We start from the raw sequence: 19973 nt of genomic DNA on the forward strand, positions 1-19973 counted from the left end.
GCTTTAAGAGCGCTGCTCCTTCTTCATGTAGCTGATGAAGGAGCAGTGCTCCAAAAGTTTGTACTTCCAAACAAACCTGTTGGACTACAACCTGGTGTCGTGTGATTTTTAACTCTATCTGGAAGGGGGAGTGCATCCTGGGAGAGCTCCAAAATGCCACAGTAGTGAGCATTTTCAATAAAGAGAACAAGTCTGACTGTGGTTACTATGGGGGAATCTCCATGATGTCGACTGTTGGAAAAGTCATTGCCAAGATCCTCCTCAAATCTCCTCCTTGTGGCTGAGGAACTCCTCCCAGAATCAGTGTGACTCTTGGCCACAGAGGGACACAATGGGCATGATATTCGCTGTGCAACAGCTGCAGGAGAAATGCAGAGAAAAGACCCAACTCCTGTACATGGCCTGTGTTGATCTCACAGAGACCTTTGACATGATCAATTGAGAAGGGCTTATGCCCGAAACGTCGATTCTCCTGTTCCCTGGATGCTGTCTGACCTGCTGCGCTTTTCCAGCAACACATTTTCAGCTCTGATCTCCAGCATCTGCAGACCTCACTTTCTCCTCAATTGAGAAGCATCACAGAGCATCCTTCTCTGCTTTGGTTGTACCATGAAGTTTGTCACTGTCCTTCGTCTGCTCCATGACAACAGGAGCAGGAGAATCGACATTCAGAGCATAAGCCAATGCTGCCGGACCTGCTGTGCTTTTCCAGCATCACAGTTTTGACATTTACTTCAAGAGAACTAGAATATAAAAACAGGGGTGTACTTCTAAGGCTTTGTAAGGCTCTGGTTAGACCAATTTAGAGTATTTACTTCCAAGTTCTCTCACCTCCATTTCTTTCTCCATGTAAAACTTATGTGAAAAATTAATTTAATACCCCATAAAGGTTTTGGAAAAATGTAAAAATAAAAATACCAGACTGTTTAGATGGAGTTTATTGTTATAGCTATTTAATTTTAACGTGGCATGAGAATGCAATTGGCAATGCTTTGTCACGACTTTAGTGGAGGAAGACAAAGGTGGCAGAAGAAACAGATTGAAATGGACTGTAGTATTGAATGTTTTCATGCTTAGAGTCAATGTAGTATACATTTATTGTAGTGTGCTAATAGCGTAAAACTAAAGGTTTTTAAAAACGAAGCCATCTTTGTATATTGATGGTTGATTTTTTAAAAGGGGGGAGATGTGATGATACTGTGGCTTTAAGAGGTGTGTTATGTCTTGATTTTTGTCAAATGGAGGTCTTAAATTAGAAGTTATGAGTTGGTTCTTTGAGGCCAATAACATAAACAGCTTGTGAAGCACTGGGTTTTAAAAAAAAGTTCGAACGATAGAAGCAGCATGAATGGATGAAGTCAGGCTCCCACAGAACCTGGATTTTAGTTTAGTTTTCGGTGGTTGAGGTTTTGAAGTTGGTTATGGAAGCCATATCTCTCTCTTCATCAGGATTTTCTCTTGCTGTTCTTTTCTCCTAAAGTGGAGAAACACCACACATAAGACAATCTGTTTTACTGAATTTGCCTTTGTTAAGGATGTGTTTATGGGATGTTACAATATTGAAACTGTTGCTGTTTAATAGTTAAAAAATCTATTATTCTGTCAAGTTTCCAACAGAGTTAAAGTTATACCAATTCATCTTTCACTGTAAAGTGTGTTTTGTTCAAAGCCTAGTAGTGTCACCAATCAAATCACATCTGGAACATAGCACTTTTTATGTGCCTGTAAATAAGCTAAAAGTAGGAACACAAGCAGAACAGGTCAGGCAGCATCTGTGAAGAGAAATCAGAGCTAATGTTTGGGTCCAGTGACCCTTCCTCAGAACGTAGGGTCACCGGACCTGAAACTTTAACTCTGATTTCTCTTCACAGGCGCTGCCAGACTTGCTGGGCTTTTCCAACAATTTCTGTTTTTGTTTCTGCTTTTAAACATCTGCCGTTCTTCTGGTTTTTTGATAAAAGTTAGGGTCTAGGTTGTCTCCTTGATATACTTAGAAGGGGTCTGGTCTGGTCCATAACACTTATTAAATTAAATTCCATCATCTGTCTTGGAATTTCAAACCTAAATCAACAGAACTTTACCTGTGTTTCTGGATTATTATGGCCAGTGACAAAACCACCAAGCCACTGCCTTCCTGCAACATAGATTCACTGGTTTAATCTCTTGCATGGCAGAACATTTTTTTTTATGAGGAGAGTTTGAGGAAACTGGGCTGGCATTTCAGAGTTTTGAAGAATGAGAGGTGATCCCACTAAAACTCTCAAAGGCTTTACAGGACATGACAGGTTGGATATAGATAGCACATTTCCCCAGCTAGTGATTCGAGAACCTGGGGATACACAAACCAGCAAGACTCACAGGAAGTGAGAGTTTGGTAAAGGCTTTTTTCTCATCCTATTTATTTCTGTGCAATATGGATATCTGTGGTTGGGCATGCATTTTTCACCTACTTACCCCTTCTTGCCCATTGAGTGTCTCACTGGGGCCATTTCAGGTAGGCAGCTAACAGGTTGCCCTGTTATAAGGAGAATATTATTAAACTGGAAAGGGTTTAGAAGAGATTTACCAGCATGTTGCCAGGAATGAAAGGTTTGAGATATAAAAATAGACTGAAAAGACGATGACTTTCTACACTGGAGTGTAGGAGGTTGAGGGGTAACCTTACTGATACTTATAAAATTATAAGTGGTATAGATAAGGTGATGACAAGGGTCTTTTCTTTAGGGTTGGTAAGTTCAAAACCAGGACGCCTATACTTAAGCTGAGAGGAGAAAGATTTAAAAAGGATGAGGGTGGTTCATGCGTGGAATGAACTGCCAGAAAAGTGGTTAATGCAGATACAGTTGCAACATTTAAAAGACATTTGAAAAAGTTCATGACTCAATAACAGAAACATTGCTTAAAAATGCCAAGGCATTGGTGCTTAATATTCACAAATGCAAAGTTGTCAGAAAAGATAGTGAAGGTAAGAGAGAGGAAGTGAGTGACTATAGGGATTAGGGAAGACATTGTAATGCTGTAATGACATGAGGACAGAATCTATTTTTGGTACAGACAAGTGGCAAAACAGGTAATAATTAAACTACAGTGATGGTGGTATCCCATAAGTGTCCAAATAGTGAGAGAAATTGAGCAGATCTGCAGGGAATCAGAGATTTGCAAGAACTATAGAGCAGTGAAAATCAATTTTAAATTAAAAAAAACGTTAGTTAGTGTGGGATATAGATGAATTAATGTTATTTCTGCAACTATAAATTCTGATACAGAACAAGAATGAGGAAATATATATATTCAGCTAAAAAAATGATATGTTAGCATGAGACATGATTATAGAACAATGGTAGATGTATGGGCAAACAGGAGAAACATCTGTTTCCCACTTGTACAGAGACACAGGAACAAACCCCAATTAAAAGGGCTTAGTGATAAGATGCTGTGAGGGGCAGCACAGATGGAGGGAGTAGATAATGGTAAGCAAAGGATGGGATGAGGTCAAACGGCCTTGTGAGGTCAGAGTAAGCATTTTGTCACAGACAAGACCGGATAAACAGGAATAATGGGGCCAGTCTTAGGGAACTGGAGGATGTAGATAGGGGAAGAGCAATGTAAAACAAAAGAAGCCAAATTATATAAATATCAAGCGTTTGTCGAATTTGGTGTGTGTTTTGTCCCTGCCTTGTGACATCACACCCACTTGCAAGTGTAAAATAAATGACACTACTGATTCAGATTTTTGTCTCGGACTGAAATTATTGAAGTGAGTGAGCTTTGTTTCTCACAATTGGGGGCTGTCCGGGATTTTCTTCCATCGCCAGGGGGAGTGGCTGGCCTTGGACACTGGGAAGACGCGTCCTGTTCCCCATTGAGGAGCGGTCTCGTGTCCTGGTTTGGTCTGCTCCCTTGGGCGACTGGTACGAATCCCACAAGAGAGACATCTGATTCAGACAGTGATAGGAGGTTGATAGACAATACGGAAAAAAGGGGCCAGGCAACTCTGTGCACAGACCAGGGTAAGAAAATTGACTTTTAAGTATTGCCTTGGTGGCCGGGGTTGGGTTTTAGTAGTTAATAAGGGACTAACGAAGGAACTCAATATGGATTGTGCCGTGGGTAAGGAAAAAGCCTCCGGAAAAACAAAGTAAGGAAAAGGCAATGGAAATGGAGGCGGGGTCCCTTACAACATTCCTCCGGAAAGTCCTTTGGGCAGGATGTTGTGGAATTGGAGAAATAATACTTGTACAAGGGAGAAAGATGATTAAATATTGTTGCTTTGTATGGACTAAGGAATCCATTCTTCGTCCCGCTGTCTTCTGGCCAAAGTACAGGAGGGACGAAGACTGGGTTTGTAAATATCTGAATTTATATGTCAATGTGTGAGGGAGAGAGAATGAAAAGAGCTGTACAGCTGGTAGGAAGTTTAACCCTTTGTGATTTGGTTTGAGTGAACATTTGTTTGTTGGTGATTGAGTGTTTGTGTTTTATTCCCTGGAGCTTGAGTTCCAGGACTGTTTTGAATCTGTTTTTTATTATGGAAACTTAACATGATTTCTTTTAAGGTTAAGGATTCTATCGAGATTATGAAGAAAAAAAAAGATAACTCCTGTTCTTTTTACAGATCATGACTGCCTTACTATCAGTTTCTAACTAATCTCTTTTATCTTTACATAAAAGCGATTTATGGAGGACAGTTGAAGTTTCAGTTCAACATTAGATTGTAGTAAAAGCAAAATTCTATGGTTAATATCTGTGACCTTGGATTCAGCCATTGTTCATGCATTAGAAGTTTTTTTAAACTTGAGTAGACAAATTCTTTTAAGGCAGCTCTGATTATTTTACGTCCTATAGTATTGTAATTGAGCAATGATTGGTCAGGACTATTTAAGAAAACTAATTTTGGATTTAAGTTAAAGGACTAAAACTGGGTAATTACAGTGAATTGCAAAATTGGGAACTATATGCATTTTACATTTTAAATATTAAATACTGAAGAAATGAACGTAAATATATAAATATATTTATAAGTTAGGAACAGGCTTTAAAGGTTAGTCAAGCATGAATTGATGAATTGGTGTTTGAAGTTATGGGGAGCTAGAAATATTGCAATATTTCTTTAAAAAAAGAAAAAGGGGAAGAACGTAACAACTTATCCCCTTCGGGAGGTACCCATAGGGACAAAGAGATTGGGTTTGTAAGTGCCCCCCTCACCAGTGGGGAGGTTAGAACATTTAAAAAGGAAATGAAGGCCCTGGTTGAGGATCCGGTGGGGTTGTCTGAACAAATTGATCAATTTCTGGGGTCTAGTCTGTATACCTGGGCTGAGTTAATGTCTATTTTGAATATACTATTTACTGGGGAGGAAAGGGGACTTATACGGGGAGCTGCTATTAAAATATGGGTCAGGGAACACCCGATTGGAGATGGGGATGCTGGAAAGGGAGAGGTGAAGTTTCCCCTCAAAGACCCCCAGTGGGAAAACCAAAACCCGGAGCATAGAGAAGAAATGAGGGAATTGAAAGACCTTATACTAAGAGGAATAAGAGAGGCAGTTCCAAAGTCACAGAATTTGACTAAAGCCTTTGAAGTTAGACAGGAGAAAGATGAGACTCCTTCAGCTTTCTTGCAGAGATTCAGGGACTCAGTGCGGAAATATTCTGGAATGAACCCTGAGGACCCAGTGGCACAGGGTCTTTTGAAAGTACATTTTGTGACAAAAGCATGGCCAGACATACAGAGAAAGATACAGAAGATAGAAGGGTGGAGTGAAAAACCATTAGATGAATTGTTTAGAGAGGCACAGAAAGTGTTTGTAAAGAGGGAGAGGGAGAGGACAAGGGGGAGCATTTGATAGAGGGTTTGGGCGACAGGGGCAGAGATGGAAGTCTCCACAGGCAGGATGTTATTATTGCGGAAAGATAGGGCATTTTAAGCGGGTGTGTCCTGATCTACAAAAGGGAGAAAGGGCAATTCCGCTTATGAATTTTGATGAAGAATAGGGGTGTCAGGGGTTCCTGCCCTCGGGGGCCCACCAGGAACCCTTGATAACCCTGAAGGTGGGACCCTGTAGGGAAGAGGCAGTCTTCCTAGTAGATACGGGGGCGGCACAGTCATCGCTGAATTTTAAACCAAAGAAAGCAGAAATGTTAACACGATCAATTACTGTTTCGGGGGTAAAAGGGGAAGTATTTACTGTTCCGGTATTTGAACCTATGATGATAGAAGGTCCTAAGGATAGGGTCACAGGGGAACTGCTGTATATCCCTGATATAGGAAGTAACTTACTGGGGAGAGACTTAATTATCCTTTTAGGACTGGAGATTGGAATTCAGGAAAAGGAATTAGTTGTACAACTGGCAATGTTGACAGAGGATGCAGAGAGAAAGATAGACCCTATTGTATGGGCTAGAGAAGGGAATCGTGGAAAACTACAGATCCCTCCCCTTTTAATAAATTTAAAACGGAAAGGGGACGTTGTCTGTGAATGACAATACCCTATTTCCATAGAAGGTAAACGAGGACTGCAGCCAGTAATTGAGGGACTGATTAGAGATGGACTGTTGGAGCCATGTATGTCTCCTTATAATACCCCAATTCTACCAGTGCGGAAATCTGATGGAACTTATCGATTGGTGCAGGATTTGAGAACATTAAATTGAATAGTACAGATCAGGCATCCAGTGGTGCCAAACCCCTATATGTTATCAAGTAAGATCCCTCATGATTACAAATGGTTTAGTGTGATAGATTTAAAGGATGCCATTTGGACTTGTCCCTTGGCGGAGGAAAGATTTGGGACTATCCCCCTATGAAATCTTATTTGGAATACCTTATCTGGGAACGAATGGAGAATTGCCAATTCCCGAAACTAAAGATTTGTTTTTAAAGAAGTATATACTGGGCTTGTCCTCCTCTTTATCTTTCCTCAGAAAACAGGGTCTATTAGCACAGACTCCGCCCCTTGAATTCGCTGTTCACCCCATCCGGCCAGGAGATTGGGTCTTAGTAAAATCATGGACAGAGACTAAATTGCAGCCGGACTGGGAAGGGCCGTATCAGGCTCTTTTGACTACCGAAACGGCAATAAGGACGGCGGAAAAAGGCTGGACTCATTACACTCGGATCAAAGGGCCTGTGGACCCTCCAGTTGAGGAAGAAGTCTGGACAGCCGAATCAACGCAAGACCCGCTAAAACTCAGACTAAAGAGACTTTGAGTAACTGACTATACAGTGGCGACGCGAGCGCGGGATTATTTCTGTAAGATTGTATATTAAGCCTTTTTGTGCTTCAGCATGATGTTTAGAATACTGGGAATGCTTAGAGTTATGATGCTAGCCCTCTTTGTATTGGGATTTTGTCAAATATCATTTTCATATGTATTATTAATGGTTCCTGAGTCTGCTAATCCACAAGTAATAGACACTGATGCATGCAGCTTAGTAAATTGTGGGGATGTAGATAATCAGAGACAGTACTGCAGCTCTGAGATACATCTTAAGTCCTATGGGGATGGTACTTGGTATAATGGTCTCGTCACAGTACACCGGGCCCCCTTCTGACCGGCCCGCGATTATCTCAATAAGAAGTGTAACCCAATATACTTAACGATAAGGAAAACCACATGGCTAGAAGCAATTCTGGGGGGGGGGGGGCACTTATGAGATACAATTAAATGAAACATTTGGGATTGAAATGATAACAAATGGGAAGGATTTCGTGGGCTGTTGTTTTCAAATTAGTGTAGGACAGGGAAAACGGGTAAAATTACTGGGTAATAAGATACAACCCTTCACCCCTCCCGATGATCCTAAAGTACTAAAAATTATAAAGGTAAAGGATGTGAAACAGACCATCGAAATAGAAACTGGATATGGGGATGCAAATGCCTGGGTTGAATGGGTAAAGTATACTGTAAAAAGTCTGAACAAAAGCAATTGCTATGTATGTGCCTCCGGTAGACCAGTGGCCCAGGCTCCCTTTCCGCTCGGGTGGAAGTGAGACAGGAAGGGCATGAAATGTATGATAGCCCTGTACCAGGAAGAGACTGCATGGAATGATAGGAATGATAGGTACCTCCCTATCTCTAATGTTCCCTCCCTTGGAGGAGAAAGGTGCAAAAGCTCCCCCCACATTTTCCGCCGCAGTTGAAAATCACACGTCGTGTGTGCGCAGGCAAGGTACAAGTCGGTCAAGAGATTTGGGGGAGCTGAAATTATGTACAGAGATTAAGAATGTTACTGAAACGGAGAAGGGAGGGAACTACTCAGCACTAAAGGTTCCCCGAGCGGATCTGTGGTGGTACTGTGGAGGCAAAATATTGAGACCCACCCTACCTCCAGATTGGAGAGGGATATGTGCAATTGTACAATTGGCAATTCCATTTACCCTGGCATTTGAGAAGGAAAAGATAGTAGGGAAAAAGGGAAGGGGTAATAGATTACTGTTAGATACTTCTTTTGATGACAGGATTTATCTCGACTCGGTAGGAGTCCCTAGGGGAGTGCCTGATGAATTCAAAGCTCGTAACCAGATTGCAGCAGGCTTTGAGTCAGCTCTCTTTTGGTGGGTAACAATTAATAAAAATGTAGATTGGATAAATTACATTTTTTATAATCAGCAGCGATTTATAAATTATACAAGAGAGGCGGTTAAAGGAATATCAGAACAGCTTGATGCGACAAGTAGGATGGCATGGGAAAACAGAATAGCCCTTGATATGATTTTAGCAGAAAAAGGGTGTGTGTGTGTGATGTTAGGAGGAAGCTGTTGTACCTTTATTCCTAATAATACTGCGCCTGATGGTTCAATTACTCGGGCCTTACGGGGATTGACTACCTTAGCAGAGGAACTGGCTGAGAATTCAGGAGTAGACACATCTCTCACGGGATGGCTTGAATCCTGGTTTGGAAAATGGAAGGGGGTGGTGGTTTATATCCTTACTTCCCTGATAGTAGTAGTCGGGGTATTGGTGGCCATTGGCTGTTGTGTCATACCCTGTATACGAGGGCTCACTCAAAGACTGATTGAAATAGCCTTGACGAAACAGATGCCCCTAAGAGGGAATCAGACAGAGGAACGTTATCGGCTAAATAATGAGGAGATGAGTGAAACCAAGATGGATGAAATCTCTGAAATGATGCTTGCGAATTGTGGGAACGATGTTTAAAAAAAAAAAAGAGACAAAAATGCAGAAGATAACAAATGGTAATGAAAAGAAAAAGGGGAAATTGTGGGATATAGATGAATTAATGTTATTTCTGCAACTATAAATTCTGATACAGAACAAGAATGAGGAAGTATATATATTCAGCTAAAAAAATGATATGTTAGCATGAGACATGATTATAGAACAATGGTAGATGTATGGGCAAACAGAAAAAACATCTGTTTCCCACTTGTACAGAGACACAGGAACAAACCCCAATTAAAAGGGCTTAGTGATAAGATGCTGTGAGGGGCAGCACAGATGGAGGGAGTAGATAATGGTAAGCAAAGGATGGGATGAGGTCAAACGGCCTTGTGAGGTCAGAGTAAGCATTTTGTCACAGACAAGACTGGATAAACAGGAATAATGGGGCCAGTCTTAGGGAACTGGAGGATGTAGATAGGGGAAGAGCAATGTAAAACAAAAGAAGCCAAATTATATAAATATCAAGCGTTTGTCGAATTCGGTGTGTGTTTTGTCCCTGCCTTGTGACATCACACCCACTTGCAAGTGTAAAATAAATGACACTACTGATTCAGATTTTTGTCTCGGACTGAAATTATTGAAGTGAGTGAGCTTTGTTTCTCACAGTTAGGTATTTGTGGGAAAGAAACTTGCAAGGCCCCAGGCAATAATAAGGGATTGGGGATGACTGAATTACTCCTTACAGAGCTGACATGGTCAAAACAGACACACAGAGGGTGGTGCGTGTATGGAATGAGCTGCCGGAGGAAGTGGTGGAGCTGGTACAATTACAACATTATAGAGATGTACAGCATGGAAATGGACCCTTCGATCTAACTCATCCATGCTGACCAGATATCCTAACTTTGTCTAGCCCCACTTGCCAACATTTGGCCTATATCCCTCTAAACCCTTCCAATTCACATACCCATCCAGATACCATTTGAATGTTGTAATTGTACCAGTCTCCACCCCTTCCTCAGGCAGCTCATTCCAGACACACACCACCTTCTGCATGAAAAAGCTGCCCCTTAGGCCCCTTCTAAATTTTTCCCCTCTCAACCTAAACCTATGCCCCCTAGTTCTGGACTCCCCCACCCCATGGAAAAGACCTTGTCTATTTACCCTGTCCATGCCCGTCATTACTTTATAAACCTCTGTAAGGTCACCCCTCAGCCTCCGACACTCCAGGGAAAACAGGCCCAGCCTATTCAGCTTCCCCATATAGTTTAAACCCTCCAACCCTGACAACATCCTTGTAAATCTTTTCTGAACCCTTTCAAGTTTCACAACATCCTTCCAATAGGAAGGAGACCAGAACTGCACACAATATTCCAAAAGTGGCCTTACCAATCTCCTGTTCAGCTGCAATATGACCGCCCAACTCTTATACTAAATGCTCTGACCAATAAAGGAAAGCATACCAAATGTCTTATTCACTAACCTGTATATCTGAGTCTCCACTTTCAATGAACCATGAACCTGCGCTCCAAGGTCTCTTTGTTCAGCAACACTCCCTAGGACCTGACCATCAAGTGTGTTAGTCCTGCCCTGATTTGCCTTTCCAAAAGGCAGCAGTTCGCTTTTATCGAAATTAATTCTATCTGCCACTCCTCATACCGTTGGCCCATCTGATCAAGATCCTGTTGTACTCTGGAGGTAACCTTCTCTGTGTACTCAAGTCCAATTTTGGTGTCATGTGCAAACTTACTAATTTAAAAGGCATCTGGATGGGTGAATGAATAGGAATGGTTTAGAGGAACATGGGACAAGTGCTGGCAAATGGAACGAGATTAATTTAGGATACCTGGTCAGCATGGACGAGTTACACCGAAGGGTCTGTTTCCGTGCTGTACATGTCAATGACTCTAAATGTCAGTTCTACGCCATAAGTATGCATGTACCTGTCAATGCTGCCTGAACTGCTGTGCTCTTCCAGCACCACTAATCCAAAATGCTGTGTTTCACCCATACAAAATGCTATTGCTCACATATGGTTTTTCCATGGGCAGTAACTCATAACTTTTACAGTACTAATAGCACACTACAAAAAAGTAGTAGGAATGTTAGTGGCGGGTGCTCATCCTGATTACAGAGATGCTTTGTTTGAAGTAAAACATTTATTTTTATCAAGCTCGGTAATATTTTTAAACCCTAACTAGTTTTTCTGTTGTGAGTGAACTACAAACTGGTTTCACTTCATTCCTTCCATAGACCCATACACATCGATAAATTGGTTTAGGCGGAGACTCGGAAGGAATCTGAAGTAAACCGGAACGCGTCTCTGTCTTTTACTCACTTGCTGAACATGGCGGACAGCGGAGCAGTGGCGGATAGCGGGGACACCAAGCTGAGTAAAAAGTAAGTGACCACATCTTTTAGAGCTCTTTCTCTCTTAACTATAACTACAAGTAGCTGCCGTTTCTAACTGTGAAATTATTGTGGATGGTTTGCAAAACTGCGGCCCAACGGCTTTCGCTCGTGCGGTCTCTGTACGTTGCATCAGTGTCGCGCGAAGCGCATCGGGTACTGAAGTCCCTTACGGTAGCTTCAGCGCGAGGTCGATGTCGCGAGGAACTACATGCCCCATGCTGCTCTATGCGCGTCGCTGCCGAACCCCAGACCCAGTAACTCATATCGCTTTCGTTTTCTCGAGCTTGGAGGTTATTCATCACTCAGGAAACGTACAGTTTTGTGGCCGGACACTGGTAGCAGTTGTGTGGGGAGGTCACCACCTTTGTACTGGTGGTAATCACTGATCTCGGGTTCTCCGCTCGGACAAAATCGTCCAGCTCCCTAAACTAACAGCAGTACTTTTCACCGCATGGTTCAAGAAAGCATGTCCCACCACTATCAAAGGCACAAGGAGTGTGCTGTGCTGTCAAAAAGTTGTCTTTTCTCAGATAAAATATTAAACCAAGGGGTTTTTTTTTGGTGTGAAATTGTTTCCAACTGCAGTTGATTCATCAAGGGTTTCCCAGAAGTGTTAGTTCTGCCATTGTGAAGTTAAAAACCTTAGAACGATGAATCAAGAAACTGAAACTCAGCAGGCATCTGTGCAGCGAAAACAAAAGTAGCGTTTCGTTTCCAGTAATCAGTGACTGGGCTTGAAACGTTAACTCTGATTTCTTACCGCAGATGCTGCCACACATATTCAGTTTCTCAAGCATTTTTTTGTTTCTGTTTCAGATTTCCAGTATCCGCAATTATTTGTTTTATTACAATGAATCAAAACTTTAGAATTTAATCGTTTGGTAGTACTTGAGTATTGCTGAAAAAAACATTTTCTCGAACTTTTCATCTTGCTGTCGTCAGGATATTTCACAAAATCACAAGCTTTGAGAAAATGTGTCTTTCAGCAGCATTGTACTTGAGTTGTTGAACAACACATTGTAATGAATTCATGGATAAACATGTATTTACCAAATTAACATGCAATATCTTATCCTAAAAGAGTAATTAACTTAGTACAGGCATTTTCATTCTGTTTGTTACAGATAAATATTTTCTGTTTGCTTCATGTTAGGCTTCATATTGCTCTTTTATAGATACCTTCATGTTTTAGTTTGTAAACTGCCAGTCGATATAGATGTTCTGCCATTTCATGAATTTGGCAGTGCAGTCACTGAATAAAGTTTTTTTTAAAAGAAAGGCTGAATAAATTGAGACTGAAAGAGCTGCAGATGCTGTAAATCATAAACAAAACCAGAAATTGCTGGATAATCTCAGCAGGTCTGGGGTCATCTGTGGAGAGAAATCAGAGTTAACGTTTCAGGTCAAGTAGCCCTTCCTCAGATGAGGTGAAAATGGGTACTGCAGATGTCGGAGATTAGAGTCAAGATTAGAGTGGTGCTGGAAAAGCATAGCAGGTCAGGTAGTATCCGAGGAGTAGGAAAATCAAATTTTCAAGCAAAACCTCCTCAGATGAGACCTGCTGAGCTATTCCAGGAATTTCTGGTGTTGTTTCTTAATAAATTGAGCTCTTGCCCAGGACATCTTGAAGAATTAGAGATGTTCTCATTGAAACTTCCAAAATTCTAAGGGACTTGACATGATAGACACAGTTTGTTTATTGTGACTGGGGAACCCAGAATACGGAGACTTAATTTAGGATTAGAGGTTTTTTTAGATCAGAGATAGTAAATTTCTGAATCCAGTTATGAATCTTTGGAAATACTGAGATGATTAGATAAGGCTTGGATAGAAAATTATTTAGTCTCCAGGGAAGTCAACTGATACAAGGAAAGGACAATGAAGTAGACTTTAGGCCAAAGATCAGCCATTATCTTACTGAATGATGGAATAAGATCAAAGATTAAAGATATGTTCCTCCACTATTCTTTGAATTTTGTTTTCTTGAAACTAGCTTCTTACTGTCAAGGCAAACTATACAAAAAATGTAGGTTCTGCATTGAAGAGTACAACAAACCTTCATGTAGCCTGGTCTACTAATTCAGGATAAACCTGATTCAAGACCTGTGGCTTTTATTTGTATGTCAGTGTGACGTTTTAGGTACATATTCAACAGTTCAAGATATCTGTGGTAGGGTGGATTGTGATAAGGCTGTCATTGTCATCTACTACAGAGGCTGCCCACCCACAATTAAGTGCAAATGATGTTGCTGCCAAACCACTGGCTAATTTAAAGTAATCTATCAATAGAGGATTCGCAGTAGGTTAAAATCTTTGAGAGAAAGTGAGGGCTGGAGATCAGAGCTGAAAATGTGTTGCTGGAAAAGCGCAGCAGGTCAGGCAGCATCCAAGGAACAGGAGAATCTACGTCTCGGGCATAAGCCCTTCCTGAAGAAGGGCTTATGCCCGAAACGTCGATTAATCTATCAATAACCAATACAAATAAAAAGTGAAGAAAAACTTAGCAGCAATAGCAAGTTGTTCAGAGCCTTCCCTGTTGTCAGATACTTTACACTTGGGGAAATAGAATCCCTAAAAAAAGGGCAAATTGACCAAGAAAGATGGCATCCCATTGGATCTCCTGCACTATCCATGGCAACTAGCACGCTTGCCAGTGATGATGGAGAATTGTCAAGTTCTCAAGAGTGAAGCACTGATAATTGACCTGCCAAATCAAAAAAGCTAGAAATTAAGAGTTAGGTGAATTGGCCACGCTAAATTGTCTGTAGTGTTAGGTGAAGGGGTAAATGTAGGGGAATGGGTCGCTCTTCAGAGGGTCGGTGTGGATTTGTTGGGCCGAAGGGTCTGTTCCCACACTGTAAGTAACCTAATCTAATCTTTAAAAAAAAGCTACTGGCCCAGTTCATTGTTCAGACCACCACAATGCTCCTGGAGCAGCTCCCTCATTTAGCAGTTAGCTTATTATAAACTCATCTCCATTCCAAATTGCAGGCCAACTTTTGGACCCAGTGTTGTTTCTGTGAACAAGTTTGTGCTGTCACCACAAACACTGAGGCTGATCTTTGTAATAAGTTCACGGCTGGAGCTGCATTCACAAATGTTTTTCCTCAGTCTGTAATAATCCTAACTGTTGTCTTGTGGAAATCTACTGAAACTGCTGTTATATTTAAATTTAAGACTAAATTTTCACTTTCGAACATAGAAACTGATTCCGTGAGCCCGCAGTCACTTTGACTGAGATTACCTAACATAAGACAAGCGTGATATGTTTCTCGGATCTTAAAATTTGAGTGATTCCTGGGGTTTGAACACTGTGCAGTGAATCCTGAGCTATGTGCACATACTTCTGGTAAGGTTGTGCAGGTTGCCGTATTGTTAAATGTTTGCATACAAGATTACCTAATAGCTGTCAACAGCTCCCAGGGCAGTAGGGAATGGTACTAATTGATCTATGACCCTGATTTGACAGCACCAGTCATTTTACAACACCACACTCTAGCCAATGTACTTTCTTCTCATAATTTAACATTACATTAAATGGAATGAGGGATCCATTCCCACCCCAACCAGTGATTTTAAAGGAATCATAGGATTAGTTTCTGGATTATTCCAGGCTCCACTGTGCTTTTGAATGTTTCCCTTACTTCACTATGAGTTTGAATACAGAAAGAGGTGTGGCTGGTCTGCCAGTACTTCCTTTCTGTTAAACTATTGTGATGAAGAATGTTGCTTTCAGAAGATTCAATTCCCGCCTCAGGCGACTGACTGTGTGGAGTTTGCACGTTCTCCCCGTGTCTGCATGGGTTCCTCTGGATGCTCCGGTTTCCTCCCACAGTCCAAAGTTGTGCAGGTCAGGTGAATTGGCCATGCTAAATTGCCCGTAGTGTTAGGTAAGGGGTACGGGTGGGTTGCGCTTCGGCGGGGCGGTGTGGACTTGTTGGGCCGAAGGGCCTGTTTCCACACGGTAAGTAATCTAATCTAATCTAATCAGAACTGGGTGCAGCTTCCTCGGGAAAGTTATACATGACAGGAACAATGGAGAAAAGTCATATAGGATTGCGCAGAGACACGTGAAAGTGAAGGACATAAATGAGACTACAACATACTTAACGCATTCCAATCTGAGTGCTACTTGATTAGATTCTTCATTAGCGATATGAGTAACCCCAACTACCCTTTGCTATTCATTAATGGCTTAATTTGTAGAATTATAGAGATGTGCAACACAGAAACAGACCCTTTGGTCCAACTTGTCCTTGCTGACCAGATATCCTAACTTAATCTAGTCCCATTTGCCAGCACTTGGCCCATATCTCTCTAAACCTTTCCTATTCATGTACTCATCCAGATGCCTTTAAATATTGCAATTGTACCAGCCTTCACCACTTCCTCTGGCAGCTCATTCTAAACACGCACCGCCCTCTGCATGAAAAAGTTGTCCCTTAGGTCTCTTTTAAATTTTACGTCTCCCAACCCATGGAAAAGACCTTGTCTATTTACCTTATCCATTACCCCTCATGATTTTATAAACCTCTATAAGATCACCCTTCAGCATCCTACGGTACAGGGAAAATTGCTCCAGCCTATTCAGCCACTCCCTGTAGCTCAAATCCTCCAAACCTGGCAATATCCTTGTAATTTTTTCTGAACCCCTTCAAGTTTCACAACATCCTTCCAAGACAAGGGAGTCCAAAATTGCACACAATATTCCAAAAGTGGCCTAACCAATGTCCCGTACAGCCACAACATGACCTCCCAACTCCAATACTCAATGCTCTGTTCAGTAAAGGAAATCATACCAAATGTCATCTTCACTATCCTATCTACCTGTGACTCCATTTTCAAGGAACTATAAACCTGCATTCAAAGGTCTCTTTGATTAGATTAGATTCCCTACAGTGTGGAAACAGGCCCTTCAGCCCAACAAGTCCACACCGACCCTTCGAAGAGTAACCCACCCAGACCCATTTCCCTCTGACTAATGCAATTTAGCATGGCCAATTCACCTGACCTACACATCTTTGGATTGTGGGAGGAAACTGGAGCACCCAGAGGAAACCCATGCAGACACTAGTGTGGAGTTTGCACACTAGGAGAACTGTGCAATCTCCACACAGTCACCCAAGGCTGGAATCGAACCTGGGACCCTGGTGCTGTGAGGCAGCAGTGCTAACCTCTGAGCCACCATGCCACCCTGCTCTGATTCACTTTTCCATAAAGCAGCACCTCACATTTATCTAAATTAAACTCCATATGTCACTCCTCAGCCCAATAGCCTGTCTGATCAAGATCTGAGGTAACCTTTTTTGCTGTCCACTACACCTCCAATTTTGGTGTCATCTGCAAATTTACTAACTATACCTCCTATGTTCATAGTCCAAATCACTTATATAAATGACAAAAAGCAGTGGACCGAGTACTGATCCTTGTGGCACACCACTCGTCACAGGCCTCCAGTCTGAAAAGCAACTCTCCACCACCCCCCCTCTGTCTTCTACCTTCAAGCTAGTTTTCCCTGTATTCCATGAGATCTAATCCTGCTAACCAGTGTCCCATGAGGAACCTTGATGAACGCCTTACTGAAGTCCATTTAGATCACGTCTACTATTCTGCCCTCACCAGTTCTCTTTGTTATTTCTTCAAAAAATTCAGTCAAGTTCATGAGACATGATTTCCCACTCACAAAGCTGTGTTGATTATCCCTAATCAATCCTTGGCTCTCCAAATGCATGTAATTCCTGTACCTCAGGATTCCCTCCAACAACTTGCGCACCACTGAGGTCAGGCTCACCGATCTATAATTCCCTAGCTTTTCCTTACCACCTTTCTTAAATAGTGGCACCATGTTAGCCAAACTCCAGTCTTCCGGCACCTCACCTGTGGCTATTGATGATACAAATATCTCAGCAAGGGGCCCAGCAATCACTTACCAAGCTTTCCGCAGAGTTCTAGGGTACACCTAATCAGATCCTGGGAATTTATCCACTTTTATGCATTGTAAGACTTCTAGTACCACCTCCTGTATAATATGGACATTTTTCAAGATGTCACCATTTATTTCCCCACATTCTATATCTTCACGTGTCCTTCATACAGTAAAACTGATGCAAAATATTTATTTAGTGTCTCCCCAATCTCCAGTGGTTCCACACATAGGCTGCCTTGCTGACCTTTGAGGGACGCTATTCTCTCCTTAGTTACCCTTTTGTCTTTAGTATGCTTATAAAATCCCTTTGGGTTCTCCTTAACCCTATGTGCCAAAGCTATCTCATGTCCCTTTTTTGCCCTCCTGATTTCCCTCTTAAGTATACTCTACTGCCTTTATAGTCCTCTATGGATTGACTTGATCTCTGCTATTATACCTGACATATGCTTCCTCCTTTTACTTAACCAAAATCTCAATTTCTCTAGTCATCCAGCATTCCCTTCACCTACCAGCCTTACGTTTCACCCTAACAGGAATCTACTGAATGGACTCACAAACCCTTAACATTGGCCCATACCTGTGGTTTGTTTTGCCGCTGTTTACCTATTATATACTTATCTATGTTATTTCCAATGACAACACAGTGCTCCTAAGGTGTGGTGCCGAGGTCTGGAGTTTTGTATTTGCATGCTTGTGCTCCAGACCTCAGTATTTAAAGAATAGTGTTCCATTAGATTTCTTGATTATTCTCTGCATCTGTCTGTGACATTTTAAAAATCTATGTGCCTGAGCCCTCAAGTCTCTTTGAACATTCACTGCATTTAACTTCATACCATCTAGAAAGAATCTTGACCTAACATTTTTCAGTCCAAAATGGATAACCTCACACTTTCTTACATTGAATTCCATCTACCACAGTTTTGCCATTCACTTAGTCTATCAATATGCCTTCATGATTTTATGCTATCATCTCACTGTCTACAATGCCATCTAACTTTGTGTCATCAGCAAATTTGTATATATGACTTTCCATGCCGTTGTCCAAGTCATTAATAAATAATGTGAATAAATAAATTCTTGATGTCACAAGGAATTAAGGGCTACGGGGAGAAGGCGGGTAAGTGGAGTTGAAATGCCCATCAGCCATGATTGAATGGCGGAGTGGACTCAATGGGCTGAATGGCCTTACTTCCGCTCCTATGTCTTATGGTCTTGTGTGTTGCTCGCAAGACAAAGCTTTTCACTGTGCCTTGGTACATGTGACACTAAAGTCAATTCAGTACTGTCTCTGGACTCTGGTTACCTCATTTTTGAAGACTTCTCGTTTTCTAGCTGTCCCTTTACCTGCAAAGATCTTCCCCCAATCAACTTTTGAAAGAACTTGTCTGATACCGTCCAAATTGGCCTTTCTCCAACTTAGAACTTTTAGATCTGGTCTATCTTTTTCCATCAATATTTTAAAACTAATAGAATTTTGGTCACTGGCCACCAGCGTGCTCCCCACTCACACCTCAGTCACTTGCCCTGCTTTATTTCCCAAGAGTAGGTCAAGTTTTGCACTTTCTCTAGTAAGTACATCCACACACTGAATCAGAAAATTTTCTTGTAAATACTTAACAAATTCCTTTCCATCTAAACCCTTAACACTATGGCAGTCCCAGTCTATGTTTGGAAAGTTAAAATCCCCTACCATAACCACCCTATTATTCTTACATATAACTGAAATCTCTTTACAAATTTCTTTCTCAATTTCCCACTGACTATGGGCGGGGGTGTCTATAATACAGTCCCAATAAGGTGATCATCCCTTTCTTATTTCTCAGTTCCACCCAAATAACTTCCCTGGATGTATTTCTGGGAATATCCTCCCTTATCAAAAATGACACAGACACACACTCTCCACCCTATAGTATTAGTATCTTGGAACATTAAGCTGCCAGTCCTGTCCATCCCTGAGCCACCTCTCTGTAATTGCTATGATATCCCAATCCCATGTTCGTGACTGTGCCCTGAATCCATCTGGCTTCCCTGTTAGGCCTCTTACATCGAAATAAATGCAGTTTAATTTATCAGTCCTACCTTGTTCTCTGCTTTGTTCCTGCCTGCCCTTACTGATTGACCTGCTTCTTTTCCCAACTGTACCAGTCTCGGATTTATCTCTTTTCTCACTATTTCCCTGTGTTCTACCCCCCACCATACTAGTTTAAATCATCCTGAGCAGCCGTAGCAAATCTCCCTGCCAGTATATTAGTCCCCTTCCAATTCAGGTACAATTTGTCCTTCTTGTGCAGGTCACTTCTACCCCAGAAGAGATTCCAATGACAAAAAATTTGAACCTTCTCCCCCGAATCCATTCAGCCACACATCCATCTGCCCTATCCTCCTATTCCTATCCTCACTAACTCATAGCACCTAGAGTAATCCAAATATTACTACCCTCGAGGGCCTCCTTTTAAAATTCCTGCCTAACTTTCTATATTCTGCCTTCAGAATCCCATCCTTTTCCCTTC

At 41.7% G+C, this 19973-nt stretch overlaps 1 protein-coding gene and 1 long non-coding RNA gene across 3 annotated transcripts in view; one reads left to right on the forward strand and one right to left on the reverse strand.

The window, feature by feature from the left end:
- Window positions 1-922: 922 nt before the first annotated feature.
- LOC148147302 (uncharacterized) lies at window positions 923-11686 on the reverse strand. The gene is made up of 2 exons (XR_015759932.1): window positions 11464-11686; window positions 923-1474 (listed from the first exon to the last, which is right to left on the reverse strand). It is a non-coding gene; the product is annotated as an uncharacterized LOC148147302 (long non-coding RNA).
- The window catches only part of kars1 (lysyl-tRNA synthetase 1), a 53076-nt gene continuing 44481 nt past the window's right edge, over window positions 11379-19973 (forward strand). Inside the window, exon 1 of one of the 2 annotated variants that reach the window (XM_043706711.2) lies at window positions 11379-11525. In XM_043706711.2, coding sequence (XP_043562646.2) covers window positions 11473-11525 — 53 coding nt within the window. In that variant the 5' untranslated portion in view covers window positions 11379-11472. The remainder of the gene's footprint in view (window positions 11526-19973) is intronic. The other variant, XM_043706710.2, reaches the window with a different exon arrangement.

This window comes from Chiloscyllium plagiosum, unplaced genomic scaffold (genome assembly GCF_037043375.1).
Source record: "Chiloscyllium plagiosum isolate Xiang-an unplaced genomic scaffold, Cpla_swu_hap1 HiC_scaffold_17, whole genome shotgun sequence".
NCBI lineage: Eukaryota > Metazoa > Chordata > Chondrichthyes > Orectolobiformes > Hemiscylliidae > Chiloscyllium > Chiloscyllium plagiosum.